Genomic DNA, 17,500 nt, shown 5'->3' on the forward strand with positions numbered 1-17,500 from the left:
TGCCAACCGCTCCATTGTACAAACCCCATGAAGCCTTTAAGTTGGGTACCAGCATGACTTTGCTGTCACGGCAAAGATACAGTAGTGGTAGCAGCCCTCGTGCCTTACTACTGTCAGCCTTCTGTGCATGCCTGCCATTGTCAATTGCCTTGATCCTTGCTACTGGGTGGTTTGGCTTTCTGTTACACTCTAGTAGCTTAGTTTTGTTGCGCTCCCATTCCAGGCGATGTGTTGGAAATACGTACAGACCTTGTTCGTCCATCCTTCCCAGAAGTTCTGTACCATGTGTTAAGCGGAGATTGTGCCACTGAAACTGCTGTAGCCAATGGATTTGCTGGCGTGTTGTTTTATAAGTCCTCGAGGACATCAACACACCTCTGAGCTGTTGTTCAGATTCAGTTTGCCTCACAATCTCAGTAAGCTCCACAGCACTATCAAAAGTTGTCCAAAAAAAACGGCCATGGTTAGATGGGGTACTGCGACAATCTTGAATGTAGACAGGAGTGTCACATACAGGAGGTAGTTGAACATCATCTCCCATAAGTACTACCACAGGAATACCCCCCCATAGCTCGTCTACATTGGCTCCTCTGTTCACTGCATAACGTGCGTGATGTTCCATCCAGCCCATTGTGGTGCGGCCAAACATCGACCGCTCATCCCCAACCAGAACTTTCAAATTATCACACTTTTTCTGAATTCTCTCAAGCACTGGTCCCGCAGGTACTGTCAGCTCATTGCAAGACCTTCCCCCGGTTGGGATTCCTAAGAAACTGTGAACTGTACTGCCTTGAACGAGATAGGCAGCACTCCCCGTCGGGGTTATCACCTCTATTGCATCATTTGTTCCAAACACTTGCCGCACTAACCTCTGAAGGCACTTGATAACATATGACTTTCCAGTTCCAGCAGTTCCAGACACAACAAGCCGCAAAGGATGGTAATCTGGTCGGTTTTCAACAAAGTTGTAGAGGGTGTGCAACACCAGACTCACTATTGCTCTCTGATTCTCATTTAGGAAGAATGGGGACATCTGTGGCAATTCAAGGCCTGCAGTTTCCGTTTCCCGTTCTTCGTCTTCTTTGATTATTTCTTCAAGCCATTTCTTGGGGTCTTTGTCTTCAGGAAGAACAATGCAGGTGCTGTTCCAGTCATAGTCCTCTCCACCGTCATCATAATCCAAATCCTTCTCCACACCCTCATATCTCTGGTTCTGCCCTGCATAGACATCCACCCAATCTGGTTGTTGTTCGGCTTCTACTGCATCATCATCCTCATCCTCTACGAAAACCGGCTCTTGTGGTTGCTCTGCATAACGCTGTGCCTTTGCAACCTGGGCCTTCACGAATGCTGGGCACTCATTACTAGAAATGAAATCGGTAAACCTCTCAATCCAAGATTCAGCATCTCCCTTTACGTCTTGGATGTTAAACCAGTTTGGCCAGTGTAACAGAAGCATTGTTCTACAGTAGTCCTCATTCAATGGCCATGTTGCGTGTGTTGCACCACCACTTACTACAGGAACCTTACCATTTTTTGATGCAAAATGGTACCAAGAAGAGTGCTCCTCACGTGGTCGTGCAAGGTACTTATCCAAAGGGGTGCTTCGAGTTGCAGCCTCACCATCACGTTCAAGTCGCCTTGAGCCTGACATAGACAAGTACGTGAATGAACGGCTACATCGCCAAAGTGCTAGTCCACTCAACTCAAATGATGCCTCAGGTCCACTGATATCTCGTCTTCCCACAGTCTTGATTAGCATTTTAGCACACATTGACTTGCCGGTCACTTGATCTGCATCAGTTGCATCAACAGCATTGACCATGTCCTTAAAAAGATCAGCAGTTGCACCAGTGGGTTCACTATCCTTGCAAGCATACCCACACACATAATCAATTATTGCTATATCATCGGTGCTAGGATTGTCTGGGGGAGAATTGGAAAGAATCAAGCTTACGTCCCCATTTGCTCTCCAGGACTGTATTTGATAGCAAGAATGCTGAACCACACGTGGATGGTCACGTGGCATCTCAAGGCGAGGAGCTCCGTTATGATCTCCCACAATTTCTGGGTCATTCCGCAGTTTCTTCCCTGGGGAAAACTCGCTTCCAAACTCCATCCTGCATACACGTTCTCTTGGCTGCAATCCTGGCTCAGGGTGACGAGGAGTCCTCAAGCAGTAATCGAAACAACTGTGCAGCCCAACTCGGTTCACAAGAAGCAAATGATCTTCCAGTATTGCATTTTGTGTTGCAGCTATTTCCAGTAGCATCTTCACCAGGGGATCCCTTTCATGTGATATTTCTAGAGCCGAACCCTCAGGTGGTGGCCAAAGGACTTCTCTTGGCTGTCCTTCTTCATCACTGCCAGCTGGGTGTGATGCTGTCATAGCTAAGTTTTCATCAGCCCACTGGCTAAGCCTAGCTGCATACTCGTCTTCGTCACAACCATCTTCACGAGCTTCATGCAACAGCTGGTGTGGCTGTCTGTCATCTCTCCAGCTTAGTTGGTGCCAATGAATTTGACCCCGGGACTTGGCAAATTCATAGCGGTACCAATAATCAGATACACCAAACACTGGCTTCAGTACCTTTTCATGGTATGATTGGGTACGTAGGTCAAAGTAGCTTACCACCACGTGCGTGTTTTCTTGTACAGCTTTGAAGCGGCCATTGCTATCTTCGGCAAGGTTGACCTCTTCCCCCGTGGTCTGTAAAATGTATTGTTCCAATAGTCTTCTTAGTGGGGGAAAGTAAAACTCTGCACAACTTCCAGTCATGAAAAATTAAGGCAATCCGCGCTTTTCATTGACCATGAACTCAACCAAGGCACGAAGCTCTCTGCGCCTTTGATGCCAGTACTGAGCTGTACCGCGCAGATTTGCACCAAAATATAAAAGCCTGTTGGTGATTGAAGTGTCACCCCTCGCTAGTCGCTCTTGAAGATCTGCAACAGTTATGTGTGGGTCACCTAGTTGCTGATCAACAAAGTACCTGCTCTGCTCCAGGGCACGCTTTCTCATGATCATGTTGTGAACAACAAACTTCCATACTTTATGCCGTGCAAACCTTCCGTCTTGATACCACAGCAAGTGCTCCGCCCAGTCGTGAAGTGCAGGACATGTAATTGGACGGTTTATGTGGAAATCACCCTTTCCATAAGGAAACAAGCAAGGAAATGCCATTGTGAAAAAGTAAGGAGTGTTGAACTCAGATGCTGGAGTTGCGTCAGTAGTCGGCCATGGGATCACTGGTCGTTCCATGCCTTGTTGAGCCTCGTCTGACTCTCCTTCCCTTGGTTCAGACACAACTTGATTTATGGCAGCATTGACTTGTGCTTGCACGTTCACTCCTGGCTCAGTAAGAAGAACTCCAGAAACTGTTGAGTCATCGCTGCCATCTGTTTCACCAGCATCCAATTGCTGTGGAGCTGGGCCTTGGTCTTCCATGTGTTCTGTTTCAGAAAACTCAACAGTTCTCAAATTGGGCAACTCACCATCCTCCGGTAAATTATGTATGCGAGCAGCATCTATGACAATGTCACTATAAGCGGAATTATTATCCTTTAGAAACCGAATAGCTCCTTCAACACGGTGCCTTCTGACCCTGAAGTCCTTATGGGTATCATTTTTTCCTTGTCTTCTCACACGAATGATATCGACCTCTGCTGGTAGGCGTGGCAGAATGGTTGCAGGTTCTTGAACTGCCTGAGGAAATGCAATGCAATGTCCCCTTGACGCGATACCTCCATGCTTCAACATGTGTACATGCACAGTGGGTGCTAGTCTGGCTATCAGCATCTGCTCTGCATCCGACATTCCAGACAGCTCCTCAGGAACACTCGGCGGGTCCATATTGTTTTCATCAGACCAGACTTTTGGTACCTTCTTATCTCTCCTGCAACGGGTGCACGTGTTTCCTGTGGCTTTGCGTTCTAACCGCCGTTCCTTGCAAACCTCACAACAACTGAACTTGTACGTCATCTGCTCCACCTCAAATGAACGTATTGCACAGTACGCATTGTCCTCTACCTGACTAGATCCTGCTGGTGGAGGTGGTGGTAGGTCTCCAACAACTTCACGCAACCTTTTCTCCTCATCTGATACTCTCCTTTGATTTCGTCGCTTTCTCCTTCTCCTGTCATCCTCAGTTTCCATTGCACCACGTTGTGCAAACTCATACTGCACACCAACTGCTCTTGCTCTTGCAACTAGCTGAAGATCTTCTGAATGGTCACTGTCATTAACTTCCAGAACAGGTTGCTGTACTTGCGATGTTGAGTAACTTGTCGCTACAAGTGGCGGATTTTCCAACACAGGATTTTCTCTTTCAAAGTCTTCTCCTAAAAAAAATTAATAGCTTGTAATGTGAATTTGTAATACTTTTCAAAATAATGTAAGTTGACTGTCACTTGCACTTTGGTACTCTTTTTAACAAGGATGAATAGGTGCACTTAATATGAAGCATAGCTTTCTTGTGCAGTCCCTCACCTTTGTAATTATAATTTTACTATCATTATTTGACTTTAATATCTACTGTTAATAAGTAAGGGTGGAAGCATAACGAGCCAGAGGTTCTTAGCAACCACAATAAGACCTCTGGATCCCGCTGAGATAGGGGGCAATTTGCCACCAATCTCAGCATGATATCTAGCCACTCTGAACATTCCAGTGTAATTGAATCGCTTCTGATACTCGTTTCTGTTTGACGTGGGGCGTCAATTTTTACGCGAATGTGTTATAATCCTTAAGCGTGAACATTTATTTATGGCGTGATTTTAATTAAATTCTATCTTTAAACCAGACGCATTTGAAAAGTAACTGCGGGAACCGGAAAGCGATACCTAATATGTAGTTTGTTTTGGTTTTGGGGAATTATTCTTTAGGAGGGCTTTTTCAACAACGCCTTCTTGAAACTAGGCTCCGATTTTCTTGGTTTATCTTTCACAACATGGGAAAAATAATCCATTCTGTTTTTGGAGGGGGAGAGATATCTCTTTTGAACGCCAATCAATCAATCAAAACGGTAAAAGTGGAAATATTCGCAAGTAATCCAAAGATATCAGCTTGTGTAAACTTACACAATTGAAAGGTTTTTGAACACCGTGAAAGTAAATTAACATCACCGAGCTAAAATAGTTTGCTTCTGTCAATATGTGACATCGATGGAGTGTTTTGATAATAACGAAATAAGCCTCAACCTTGTTCGGTATATAGCAAGCATTTTTCGGCCGTTAACTTGTTCGGTTGTTATATACCGATACGGATTCGGCCGTTATCCCAAATGAGTTAACGGCCGAGTCTCGATCAGTACAAAGAATGATAATACAATTTAGTTAATACTATATACCTAGACAAACCCGGCCGTTATCCCAATTGACTTAACGGCCGAATTTCTATCGGTATATAATAGGAAACCCAAATTCGGCCGTTATCCCAAATGAGTTAACGGCCGAATTTCTATCGGTATATAATAGGAAACCCAAATTCGGCCGTTATCCCAAATGAGTTAACGGCCGAATTTCTATCGGTATATAATAGGAAACCCAAATTCGGCCGTTATCCCAAATGAGTTAACGGCCGAATTTCTATCGGTATATAATAGGAAACCCAAATTCGGCCGTTATCCCAAATGAGTTAACGGCCGAATTTCGTTCGAATATAATAGGAAACCTAAATTCGGCCGTTATCCCAATTGACTTAACCGCCGAATTTCGTTAGGTATATTATAGGAAACCCAAATTCGGCCGTTATCCCAAAAGAGTAACGGCCGGATTTCGTTCGGAATATAATAGGAAACCCAAATTCGGCCGTTATCCTAAATGAAATTTGAAGGTTTTAAAAAAAGAGAAAGAATAAAGAAAAAGATATTTGGAACAACAACACTGAGAGAGTTGGTATCCACGCAAAAGCACCCCGGGTTGCTAGTGGGCTAACTTCCATAAATTACCTATTTCTTTTAATTTGACCAATCCTCTTAGAGGAATACTCCGCCCAAACATACCCAAAAATCACCCAAAAATTCGCAAACTACCCCGCAACACAGATTCACGGGATGATGAAAGAGTTTTTGGATTGCTTGAAAAGTGAGCGAGATATTTCCATAAAGCCATGTCAAGTGGCGGAAAAATGGCGTTTAGGCGTATTCCCCCTTAAAGGGGCAGTGTCACCGATTTTTTTGTTACTTTGAATAGCCAAAAAGATATTTGAATCGATGGAATCGTCAAAATAATGGTTCAGTTTTGTTAACAATAACCCTAATAATGCACATAAACTAGTATTAATTATCTTTTGCTGGGGATGGCTAGGATGGGAATGGATTGCAACTTGAAAAAATTGGCCAATTTTTTCAAGTTCCTCCTGTGTATTGTGGAGAAGTCGTCAAATACTGCTTATAGTTTGTTCTTCCCCGGAAAAATCCCTTGATATTTCCTTCCCGGTGCTCTAACAGCAATTTCATGTTAGAAAAAAGGTTCTTTGTCAAATATTTGAGCCATTTTGACGAAAATATAACAAAATCGCCGTGACAGTGTCCCTTTAAGATGAACATTTTCAAGAAAATCCTTGATGTAATCGACATCAACCTAAAATATGTCAAGAAATCCACGAGTTCAAGACCTCTGCCATAGTTGTTAATGAAAACAGTAATTTTATGACGTTATAGGACGAAAACAAGCTTCGCACCAAAACGAGGCTGCGCCTTGTGCACATCTAAGAAAATGTCTCTCATATAGGGGGAAACGATGCTGTCGCGTGTTATATAATGTTTTCAGCATTATTAAGTTATTAAGAGTTCCCTCGCGCGGGTGGATCGGTGATGGTGGGACTCTGCAGAGACTCTGCGCCCAGCAACGCTACCCCAATGTAGAGCAGTGAGAAGTGGGAGCATTTTGCTTAAACTACTTTTTAACTGTTTTTTTGTTATATTAACAAGTTAAAAGGCGGGCCTTAACTTGTATCTTCTTCAAATGGATGTATGTGGCACTGTAAATTCGATGTAAATACTAAGAAAGTTATGTTTCTTGTATTTCTTTCGGTATATAGAATGAAACATGAAACCCAAGTTCGGCCGTTATTCCAAATGACTTAAAGGCCGGATTGGGTTTGTGGTTTCCTGGTCCCCCCCTATGCCAACCGCTTCTTTGGTTGGCTAGGGTATTACCTGAGTAGCTTATCATCACAGCTACTCAGAGGGTATCATCGAGTAACCAGCTCGACTCATTGTTGCCAGGATGTAGCGGGTAGTCGCCTGAGTTTGTTTGCATATGTACCTTCAAATAAAGGCCACACGCACTAGACGACGGTATTTATTACAGGAAATATCGACCTTTGTCTACCGACTGTAATTTTGAGAGCCCGTTTCCTTTCCCTCCTCAACCGTTCTGGATTTGAGGCTGCAGGTGATAGTTCTGCGGGAACTAAGCCTACACCATAACCCTTCTGTAAGTCTTTCGTTGAAAGAGTGCTATCATTTGACATGGCCGATTTTATCTTTTCCTTTGTTTCTTGAGAAATGAGATGTGGTGCTGGTTTTGAGTGGTTGTGGTTTAACCCCGGTACTATACCAACCCACCTTCGGCCGTCATCATTTGTTGGCCACATATAAATCAAATGGGCTGGGCACGGGCCACTACTCTTCAATCCATGAGTACCTTCGTGCTCGGGGCACTTGTTCTTTTTTTGTCTGTTTGAAACGGTATAATTGCATCCGTCTTGATTACAAGTCTTTACTCCTTCACAAGGAGCACGTCTAACGGTAACTTCCGTGTTTTTTCCGTCTATAAGCATTTGACAAACCTGACTGTTGGTGTGCCGTTTTGTTAGCTGATTGTCATCCCACATGAAATGAACTCTTTGGTGCGATCCAAACCCTTGCATATCCTTTATTGATTTGCAGAAACCGATCTCTTGCCCTTCTGATTGGAAACCTGGGAACTCGTATTGGTGTCTCTCGGTAACGTTGTGCCAATTGTCAGAGGCACTCATGGCTTTCCTTATTTTTGGTAAATAGTGTATGCCTCTTCCACCAGCGTGTGTTTTCCGCTTGGTGTTACCAGAAGTCTTGCTAGAATCTAGAGGATCTTGATAAGGGGACACCACTTTCAAACTATGTGGTTTCTCCATAAACATTTTTCCGGCCTCAGAAACTTGATATTTTCTGCTGGTGTTAGTAAATGTTTGCGCGCGTATTATTTGAAAGCTTATGTCAATAAACCCCAAGCTCACTAGCTGCCTTAGGTGTCTTTGCCACCACTGTCGAGACAACAATTTCCCATTGTATGTGCTGCCTTTGGCAAAGGTTTTGGAGCTGTTAATTGATGACTGAATTTCTGGACGAGCAATCCAATCTCTTATAGAACCCATTAACCAGGAAATCAGCTTGTCTTCACTAATGCCATCAAACGTTGTGAATAGTTCTTCCAACTCCTTAATTCTACGGATTTCATTAGCCACATCCATCCACACCAAATTTCTACCTTCCTTAACAGGTCTCTTTGCCGTGTACCTGCCTACGTTAAGTTTGATGTTCGGGCGATTTACACTGTCGCGTATCAAAACCGGTTTTTTGAGGTAGTGACGACTCAGTGACTGGAGTTGTTCTTCATCGAGGGTTGCTGTTAGAGCCATGATAGGCACCATTGGGTGTAGGATATTATCATTGGATATACGACTAAATACAAAATTAATCGTCTTTTAACCAGTAGAATTAGAAACATAGACAGGGGTGGAAATTGATAGCAAACATCAATAATTCAAATTGGATATTATACTTAATTTTAAGGCAATTGGAGAAGTAGTTTGCAAGTAACAAGCACCTCTAAAGAGGACCCTAGGTGTTGCATTTTAAAACTCTTTGTAGTATAAGCTAATGCAACAATACAAACGCGTGTAATAAAAGCATGAATAAGAGTAGAAGAGTAGCATAAACTTCAGCTGACATCTCCAAAAACTCAAAAACTCTCGTGAAAATCGAGTTACATGTAGCTAAGGATCAATCCAGACGCTAAGATTCTTAACACAACTGAGAGAGGAGACTACCTTTCCGAATATCTTGTGGATCTAATGACACAATACAGAACTGGCATTGGCTCACGAACACGACAACAGTAATTTCATAATTTCTTTTCTGTGCACAGTCATTGAATTAAAGCTCCAGGAGGGTGGAACCGGTGTACCACGCTCCATGAAGTCCTTAGCAGAAAGGATAACGCCCACGCCACAGCTACCGCTTCCAACAACCTGACCATTAGTTGGTTGCCTCGGCATTCCAAATCTTTTAAACGTTTGCGACATGGGCCAGTGTTCTGCAAGAAATTTCTCGCACTCTGGAAATTGCGACTGAAGTTCCTTCACAATTTGACGCACATACCATGTTCTCGGGAAGGTCCATCCAAGGCCATCGTCAAAGTAGGCTTGTTTGGTCACGAGATCGATGACCACAAGACCCCAATGCATGCCGTTTAAGTTGACTGGAAGAAGTACCAAGCTGAGAGCATCAGGGTTTACACCGGCCAACATTTCTCGAAAACATTCACCGATAAAGTCTTCATCACCACTGTCAAGCCAGACTAAAGTATGTGCTGGCAGACAGAGCACGGACTCTTTTAAATTAAGCTGGCGGTGAATTTTTGCCAAGGCTGTGTCAATCACTGTATCGTCTACGTACCTCTCCAAGGCCAAATTACTGAAGGCTCGCACATTAACGGCGTATTTACCGTCTCTCGCAACCAAATGGTTGAGAGGGAACTTTTGAAGCACCTGGACAATACTTTCTCTGGTTTCTCTGTCCAAACTGTCCGGGGCTTCCATTATCCAGTTCACTTCTTCCTTTGCATTAAGCTGCATCTCGGCCACTTCTGCAAGCCATTCAAGGTGCCCCAGCCCAGCTCGAGAGAAAATTCCAAGTGCACCTATGGAAACGCCGATCCCTCTATCCTCCTCGTCCAGGTCTATCGTCTTCCCGTTTTCAATGGCTGCTGCCTTCTCGGTTTGAATCAGCGTAACTGCAGCTTTTGTTACACACGCTGGTGGACGTTGCTTAAGACTCGAAACATCGGTGTACTGGAAATCATCAGCAACTCTCAACAACCTATTCTGAAGTACTGTTGTGCTGCAGTCTACTGGGGGGAGTTTAGCTGCCAGCAATTGTTCTCTTGGGCAACAGTAGAGAACACATCACTAAAGGGCACCTGCACTGTGGGTGTCACCGGAGGCTTACGCTTGCACGGAGTTGTTGCAGGCGACGCTTGTTTCCTTTTCCTTTCGCTCGGCTTGAATAGACAGCGCCGAGTATTTAAGACTTCCTCCTGCTTCAACCTTTCAGTCTGTGGCGTCGACGATGAAGATGGCTTTGGTTTACGTCCTGGTAAGGTCTTTTTCTTTAGTGCAGAACAAGACGAGGACGAGGACGAGGACGAAGGCACCAAAGACGGATTACGGCGCTTTCTTTTTCTCTTCCCAGCCTTGAACAACTTTCGGCGAGTTCTTTTCGGTATGCCCGTCTTTTTTCTCTTACGTGAACGTGGGGTTTCGTTCTCATCCAATTGGCGTTCAGCCATCTTCTTCTTGAAGATGTTCTCCCAGAACGTCTCGTTGTACTCTAGGCAAGGCAAATCCTCATCTGCCACTCTGCAGCACAAATGGTCGGTGTACTCATACGTCAGATAGTCTTTGGAAAGGAAAGCAGTAAAAAGTTCGTCCATGATTTGAACCCAGTGCTTATGTGGTGCACTCCACCTCTTTGTGCTCTTTGAATTTGGCCAGCCGCATCCTCTAAAGAAGAACTTCTTTCCTGAACAACAACAACAACAACAACAACAAAGAACACAATCAGTTAATAGCATGTGGCGGATTGGTGTTGTACAGTATGAAATTGAAGGGTGTGGGGTAGAGAATTATGGCCATGTATAATCAGGAACTAGCCAGCGGTAGTCTGGTTACGAGTACATACCACAACATTCTTAATTTCGGAGTTGCAATTAATAAACAATTCATGCCACATAGCAGGAACACGTTATGTAGAGCGATGTGTGTTACAACTGTCATTTTGTAGTTAAGCTTTGAGATCCTTATTCGTACTCTTCAGCAGTTTGTCCTTAACTCGTAATGAGTTATGTCACCATATGGCTTGCTTTCACGTGGAATAACTTGAACAATTATTATTTTGGTGATACAAATCATGACACTAAAAAATAAATTCCCATTACAGGAGAGCTACCCAAATTGCTAGTTAAATAAATAACTAAAACGTATTGCTCTTATTACCAGAGTAACTACCGTGATCCTTGTTCTCAGTTTAAGTAAAAAGCTCATGCTCGGGGCTAATAAAGGCTGCTAATAGCTGGACGAATTTGAGAACACAGAAACACCGACCAGATAAGTCACTGTTCGGTTTCAAATGAAATGTAACATGTACACGAAACGTAAAATATATACGGTAATGTAGAGCACACAATATCCTGAGCATGCATGTTCTATAATTTTCAGTCGAGGATCTACGAGATCATGTATGAACAAATCCACTGGCGAGTAAACAACAGCCACATGCTAAGGTGTATTCAAGCAGTCTCACCTTTAAGTGCACATTGGTTGGCCTTTCTGAAACATAACCTCAAGAATAGTAGCTTCTCAGGGTAATGATGAGTTAGTATCTGGTTCACTGAAACAAGAAAGAAACGACAGGCAACCTTAACTTTTTTGCGTCTAACATTTGATTGATATAAAATTATACAGAACAATGGCTCATTAAGGTACAAATATTGGAATTCACGATAATTAGATAAAATTTTCAATCCAAACTTTCAATTTGAATTTTTGATAACCAATTCTTTCATGTAGACTACAATGGCACTTTATTCGCTCTTTCACTTCGTTAGATAACTTTTTGCACAGAAGAAATGTGGTCTTAAAACGAACACCCAAAATATACTTATTACTTACATGAAGTAGCTTCACCACTGCCATCATGGTTAGTTGCCCTGCTAAAAATCTGCTTTTGAAGCTTATGCGCCGCCTCGAAACCTTGATTGCTGTAGTGCCGTAACGATCTAAAATTCCTCATTAACATCGAAGCATGTTCAACGGTTAAATGGCCGTAATCACCGGTACCCATTCCAAGTCCAAAGAGCTCCCTGAGACAAAATCCCCATTCCTTACACTATAAAAAAATAGAAAAACAATAATAGTCAGTACATACCAAACCAGCGGCCAGTTTCTAAAGCGCGCTCTGATCATCTATTCTACACAGTGTTTTGTATTCACCAACCACGGTTGTCCTTGATTCTCTGCACTTTTTTTGCTGGCTGCAAAATGATTTAGTGCGCAATAAAACAATATTCTTAAACTAAAAGTCGCCTCCCCGGCTCAACATCAATGGACGATTTTTTACCTTTGAGAACACCATGCTGTTACAAAGCAAACCAGAATGGTCTGTTAAGAAAACCACCCTAATTAGTTGGATCGCACAGTACTAAGGCACCCAATGCGCCAAATCGTAAGGACTTATTGGTTTACCAACCTCCAGGTCGAACACATCGATTTCTTCTTCCATATCGTCGTCAAACACTTTTCCCCTCATCGTCTTTGCAATGTCACGCCACTTACAGAACACCTTTAACAGAAATCAATTGACAATACATTAAAGAAGACCAAAGAAGAGCACATCTCCGTGAACAATAACGCAATGAAATACAAAGGTCTTTTCAGTCTGTTAAATCTACGGGGACAATAAACCGCCGGCAAAGCATGCTGGGAGTGAGACTATTTGGTTGATTCCGAAAGCAAAGAGACGTTGGAAAATGGAGTTGTTGAAGTTACTTATGTTCTATACAGAAATAAAAATAGCCTATTCACCTATAGTTCATGCTCCTTGTGTTGAGATTGGCTGACCTATGGCTGGGCAACTGTACCATAATGTTATAGGGGAAAGTTGAGTGTGGCAGTACATTATACATAAGAAAACCTTGATCCTTTTCGGTCATATATGAATAATTCAAAGAAACCTAACTCATGTAATGATTGACTTTTGTGGCAAAATGTGTTAAAGTGACCTGCCCCAAAACACTGCCAACATATGAAGCCAAGAAACTGCTTACAGTTTTGTAGGCGGCTAGCTGATAATCAGCGACGAAGTTTCGGACCTCTTCTAAACGTTTCTGGTCTTTCCGGAGAGTGGACAGCTTATTAACAACCTCCTCCTGTTTTTTAGACCAGGATTCCAATCTTCTTTCTATCTCCCGCTGAAGCAAAACTGAAAGAATAATTGCCTTTCGTTCAATAAGACTAAAGAAAGTAGGCTTGCCGTCTGTTCTGTTACCAATTTATAAGTACGAAAGTCACAAATATTTTTTTATACTCAGTGGAAGTGAGCAAGGAAGCTAATATTATTTCAGAGCACGACAAAAAAGGAAAGATAACAAGTAAAAACAAACAAAAAATAATGACAAAGCAGATTAAGAGTAATGAGTTTGTACATTTCTAAAACCACAAAAGAGAAAATAATATCTTCATGTTTAAACAAATTCTCCCAACTAGTAGCATAACAAACACGATCAGATCTGTATATTGGGGCTTCAAGGGTTAAGTTTAGCCTTAATGCATGCACCATTGCCTCATTTTTCAGTAAGTTTGTTTACCCGTGCTGCTGATGTCAATTGTATCCAAATGTGTTCCCCAATCCCTTCCAAACTTTCCTGAATTCTTCAGCTGGGTATAATGCTATAACAATTCAACAAAATAATTTTAGATTTTAAGCAATGACTGGTATAACTGCATAATAAAGAACAACAAGAGTACCGTATCACCATAAAATACAACTCTCCAACCTTGAGAAGAATGAGTGTACCCGTGTAAAACAGTTTTTGGCATTTTAAGAAACAGTTTAATGTTAATTACCGTAGAGCCAATGAAGGATAAAATCACTATAACTTACCTATTTCCGCAATATTCACATCTTTGAAAGCAGTTTTTACCATATTTGATATCCCAGAAGCGCTCAGGCATACAAAGATGCCAGGACTTCAACCTGGATGAACCAGAAAGGATATTACAGCATTTGCCTAGATTTTCATGTACAATTATAAAGCTGTCTATGTTGTATATCCCGAAGCACTCAGGCATACAGTGATGCCAGGACTTCAACCTGGATGAACCAGAAAAAGATATAAAACATTTGCCTAGATTTTCAAGTACAATTCACAAAGCTGTTCATGTTGTATATCCCAGAAGCACTCAGGCATACAAAGATGACAGGACTTCAACCTGGATGAACCAGAAAAGATATAAAACATTTGCCTAGATTCTCTTGTATATACCATAAAACTGTCCATGTTGTATATAATTTCCAGAAGCACTCAGGCATACAGTGATGCCAGGACTTCAACCTGGATGAACCAGAAAGGATATTACAGCATTTGCCTAGATTTTCATGTGCAATTCATAGAGCTGTCCATGTTGTATATCCTGAAGCACTCAGGCATACAGTGATGCCAGGACTTCAACCTGGATGAACCAGAAAAGATATACAACATTTGCCTAGATTTTCAAGTACAATTCATAAAGTTGTCCATGTTGTATATCCCAGAAGCACTCAGGCATACAGTGATGCCAGGACTTCAACCTGGATGAACCAGAAAAGATATACAACATTTGCCTAGATTTTCAAGTACAATTCATAAAGTTGTCCATGTTGTATATCCCAGAAGCACTCAGGCATACAGAGATGACAGGACTTCAACCTGAATGAACCAGAAAAGATATACAACATCTGCCTAGATTTTTAAGTACAATTCATAAAGCTGTCCATGTTGTATATCCTGAAGCACTCAGGCATACAGTGATGCCAGGACTTCAACCTGGATGAACCAGAAAAGATATACAAAATTTGCCTAGATTTTCAAGTACAATTCATAAAGCTGTCCATGTTGTATATCCCGAAGCACTCAGGCATACAGAGATGACAGGACTTCAACCTGGATGAACCAGAAAAGATATACAACATTTGCCTAGATTCTATTGTTCATTCCATAAAACTGTTCTTGTTGTATATCCCGAAGCACTCAGGCATACAGAGATGACAGGACTTCAACCTGGATGAACCAGAAAAGATATACAACATTTGCCTAGATTCTATTGTTCATTCCATAAAACTGTACATGTTGTATATCCCGAAGCACTCAGGCATACAGAGATGACAGGACTTCAACCTGGATGAACCAGAAAAGATATACAAAATTTGCCTAGATTTTCAAGTACAATTCATAAAGCTGTCCATGTTGTATATCCCAAAGCACTCAGGCATACAGAGATGACAGGACTTCAACCTGGATGAACCAGAAAAGATATACAACATTTGCCCAGATTCTCTTGTATATTCCATAAAACTGCTCATGTTGTATATCCCAGAAGCACTCAGGCATACAGAGATGACAGGACTTCAACCTGGAAGCACTCAGGCATACAGAGATGACAGGACTTCAACCTGGATGAACCAGAAAAGATATACAACATTGCCTATATTTTCATGTCTCACGAAACATCATGTTTCTTTTTCCAATAACTTTCAAGGAACTAGTAACCTGACTATCCCCTGGCTTATTCAAATTCAAAGGAGGTCAAGCCTAAACTCTTTTTTTGAGTTGTTTCTATGATAACAGGAAACACTGTGTATGAAGTGTTTACACTCCACTGTCTTTAGTAACATTTTGCCATTACTATATTTTCCATTTCACGCCAAGTGGTTATCACTATTTTTTATCAGTCCATAAAAGGGCACCTACTACATATTTATTAATGATACATGATACCTGAACCATTTCCTCACAGAATGTTATCTGATTCAACAAATACGTTTCCACAACATCTCCATCTCTGAAAAACTTTCTCAAGTTTTCAACTGGCAGTGACCTATCAACAATCTCCTCAATGTTGTCCAAAAACCTACGTTCTGTTGCTCCTGAAAATCAAGCAGCTTATTTTTCTTATCAGATGACTTTTATAAATCAGCATAACTGTTTAGGGTTAAAGCACTAATGGACATCAACTGTTATATTGCCGTGTAGGAAAATAGTCATTAATCTAGCATTTCAAGTAATTTAACATAATCATTGTAAACTTATTTTAGAATGGGATGCTGATTAAAATTAAAAATGGGAATGAAACAAGCCATGTACAAAATTTCATAATGTTTGAAGTGATGGTTCTTCCTTATTCAAACAGCCTAAACAATCAACATTTAATTGGTCACATAAAAAAAAGAAGCAGGGATATGTCCTATGTATATATGCTGAACGTTAAAATGAATCCCAGGTTAAAATGATTTCAACCTAGGTTGATTTTGTATTTTCCTTTGTTTCAGATGTAAATTACCCAACCTAAACAAAGGAAAATCAACCTAGGTTGAAATCATTTTAACCTGGGATTCATTTTAACCTACAACATATACATTAAACAAGAAATATGAGTGATAGGAACCGACGTTTCGGTGCATCTTGCGCCATTATCAAGGTACATAATTAATGATAAAAAGCGGTTTGTAAAGGCTAAGTTGAAGCGAATTTGCATAACATAACTTCAACTTAGCCTTTACAAACCGCTTTTTATCATTAATTATGTACCTTGATAATGGCGCAAGATGCACCGAAACGTCAGTTCCTATCACTCATATTTCTTGTTTCATGTATTTCTAAATCATTTCTTTTAACATATACATTGATGCGTAAAAATTTATTGAGAATGCAAACATGTAACATGTGCATGTACATGTAACCAGACTAGTGATTAATAAGAGATTGCTATTGTACCTCGCTTACTATTATACAGATGGCTGGTAATGATTGCATGGGCAAAAGAGTACGAGATAAATTTAACCAACAAGCCTTAATGGCATTGACATGTTCCTAGTTGATACTAAACTTTAATGCTATTTTGAATTCTTCATAAATAAACAACTGGTATTTCTATGTACCTGAGAAAGAAACAACTTGAATATTGTGCTTTTGAATCCCAGTTTCTTGCCCTGGTTTTGCTTTTACCACAATCCGGTCTTTTTCCTTCATGCTATCAGGCCCATACTCACAAAGAACAGCATTGCAGTGTTTCAATGAGTCACATTCATAGGCAAACATACCCAGTGAACTCAACAACTGCTCTGTGTTCCGAAGGTCACAATGAAGAGCACACAGGTTAACATTGCAGAGTTCCTCTTCAAGAAGGAATAAGAGGTCATCTCTTATACCTGTCCATCTGAAATATTACCAGATTCAAAGTAATGTTTAATAAAAGGTGATTTTCAAACTGATACATATCAGTTATCAAGCCTAACCTATTCACCAAAAAGAATCACTGCCGGTTACTAACTGAAAGATGACAGTCACAAAGAACAAGTACAAGGCATTTGTTCTTTTAAACATAATCAATGTCAAAAAAGCTTACCCCCCAATATTTGCTTTGCTCTTTGTAAAACATTCAGCACAGGCTTCACCACGTGGAACTCCTGGACAGGCA

At 41.4% G+C, this 17,500-nt stretch overlaps 3 protein-coding genes, 1 long non-coding RNA gene and 1 pseudogene across 6 annotated transcripts in view; all 5 read right to left on the minus strand.

Moving 5' to 3' along the window:
- The window catches only part of LOC146464018 (uncharacterized), a 3,485-nt gene extending 690 nt beyond the window's left edge, over positions 1–2,795 (minus strand). Inside the window, exon 1 of the mRNA XM_085083768.1 lies at positions 1–2,795. This exon is cut by the window's left edge and continues 690 nt beyond it. Within this exon, the coding sequence (XP_084939894.1) occupies positions 1–2,779 (2,779 nt within the window). The 5' untranslated portion in view covers positions 2,780–2,795.
- Positions 2,662–3,448, minus strand: LOC146464019 (uncharacterized). The gene has a single exon (XM_085083783.1). It carries the CDS (start codon positions 3,446–3,448, stop codon positions 2,786–2,788), a length of 663 nt encoding a protein of 220 aa, XP_084939909.1. The 3' UTR covers positions 2,662–2,785.
- A 315-nt stretch (positions 3,449–3,763) lies between these two features.
- The window catches only part of LOC146464020 (uncharacterized), a 20,700-nt gene continuing 6,963 nt past the window's right edge, over positions 3,764–17,500 (minus strand). The window contains exon 5 of the long non-coding RNA XR_014856744.1: positions 3,764–4,341. This is a non-coding gene — a long non-coding RNA (uncharacterized LOC146464020). The remainder of the gene's footprint in view (positions 4,342–17,500) is intronic.
- On the minus strand, positions 8,647–14,653 carry LOC146464021 (uncharacterized; annotated as a pseudogene). Its single transcript, XR_014856750.1, has 7 exons — positions 13,929–14,653; positions 13,633–13,714; positions 13,093–13,247; positions 12,516–12,608; positions 11,939–12,155; positions 11,571–11,657; positions 8,647–10,790 (listed from the first exon to the last, which is right to left on the minus strand). The product of XR_014856750.1 is annotated as an uncharacterized LOC146464021 (transcript).
- The window catches only part of LOC146464022 (uncharacterized), a 3,770-nt gene continuing 1,440 nt past the window's right edge, over positions 15,171–17,500 (minus strand). The window contains exons 3-6 of one of the 2 annotated variants that reach the window (XR_014856751.1): positions 17,429–17,500; positions 16,962–17,239; positions 15,477–15,950; positions 15,171–15,318 (exon numbers count right to left, since the gene is read on the minus strand). The exon at positions 17,429–17,500 is cut by the window's right edge and continues 5 nt beyond it. Coding sequence is in view for 1 of the 2 variants with exons in the window: in XM_085083806.1 (XP_084939932.1) it covers positions 15,742–15,950; positions 16,962–17,239; positions 17,429–17,500 (559 nt within the window). In the remaining variant the exon portion in view is untranslated. Of the gene's footprint in view, positions 15,319–15,458; positions 15,951–16,961; positions 17,240–17,428 lie in introns of those variants that run through there. The other variant, XM_085083806.1, reaches the window with a different exon arrangement.

Source organism: Pavona decussata, unplaced genomic scaffold, assembly GCF_977016875.1.
Source record: "Pavona decussata unplaced genomic scaffold, jaPavDecu1.1 SCAFFOLD_170, whole genome shotgun sequence".
In the NCBI taxonomy this organism is placed as follows: domain Eukaryota; kingdom Metazoa; phylum Cnidaria; class Anthozoa; order Scleractinia; family Agariciidae; genus Pavona; species Pavona decussata.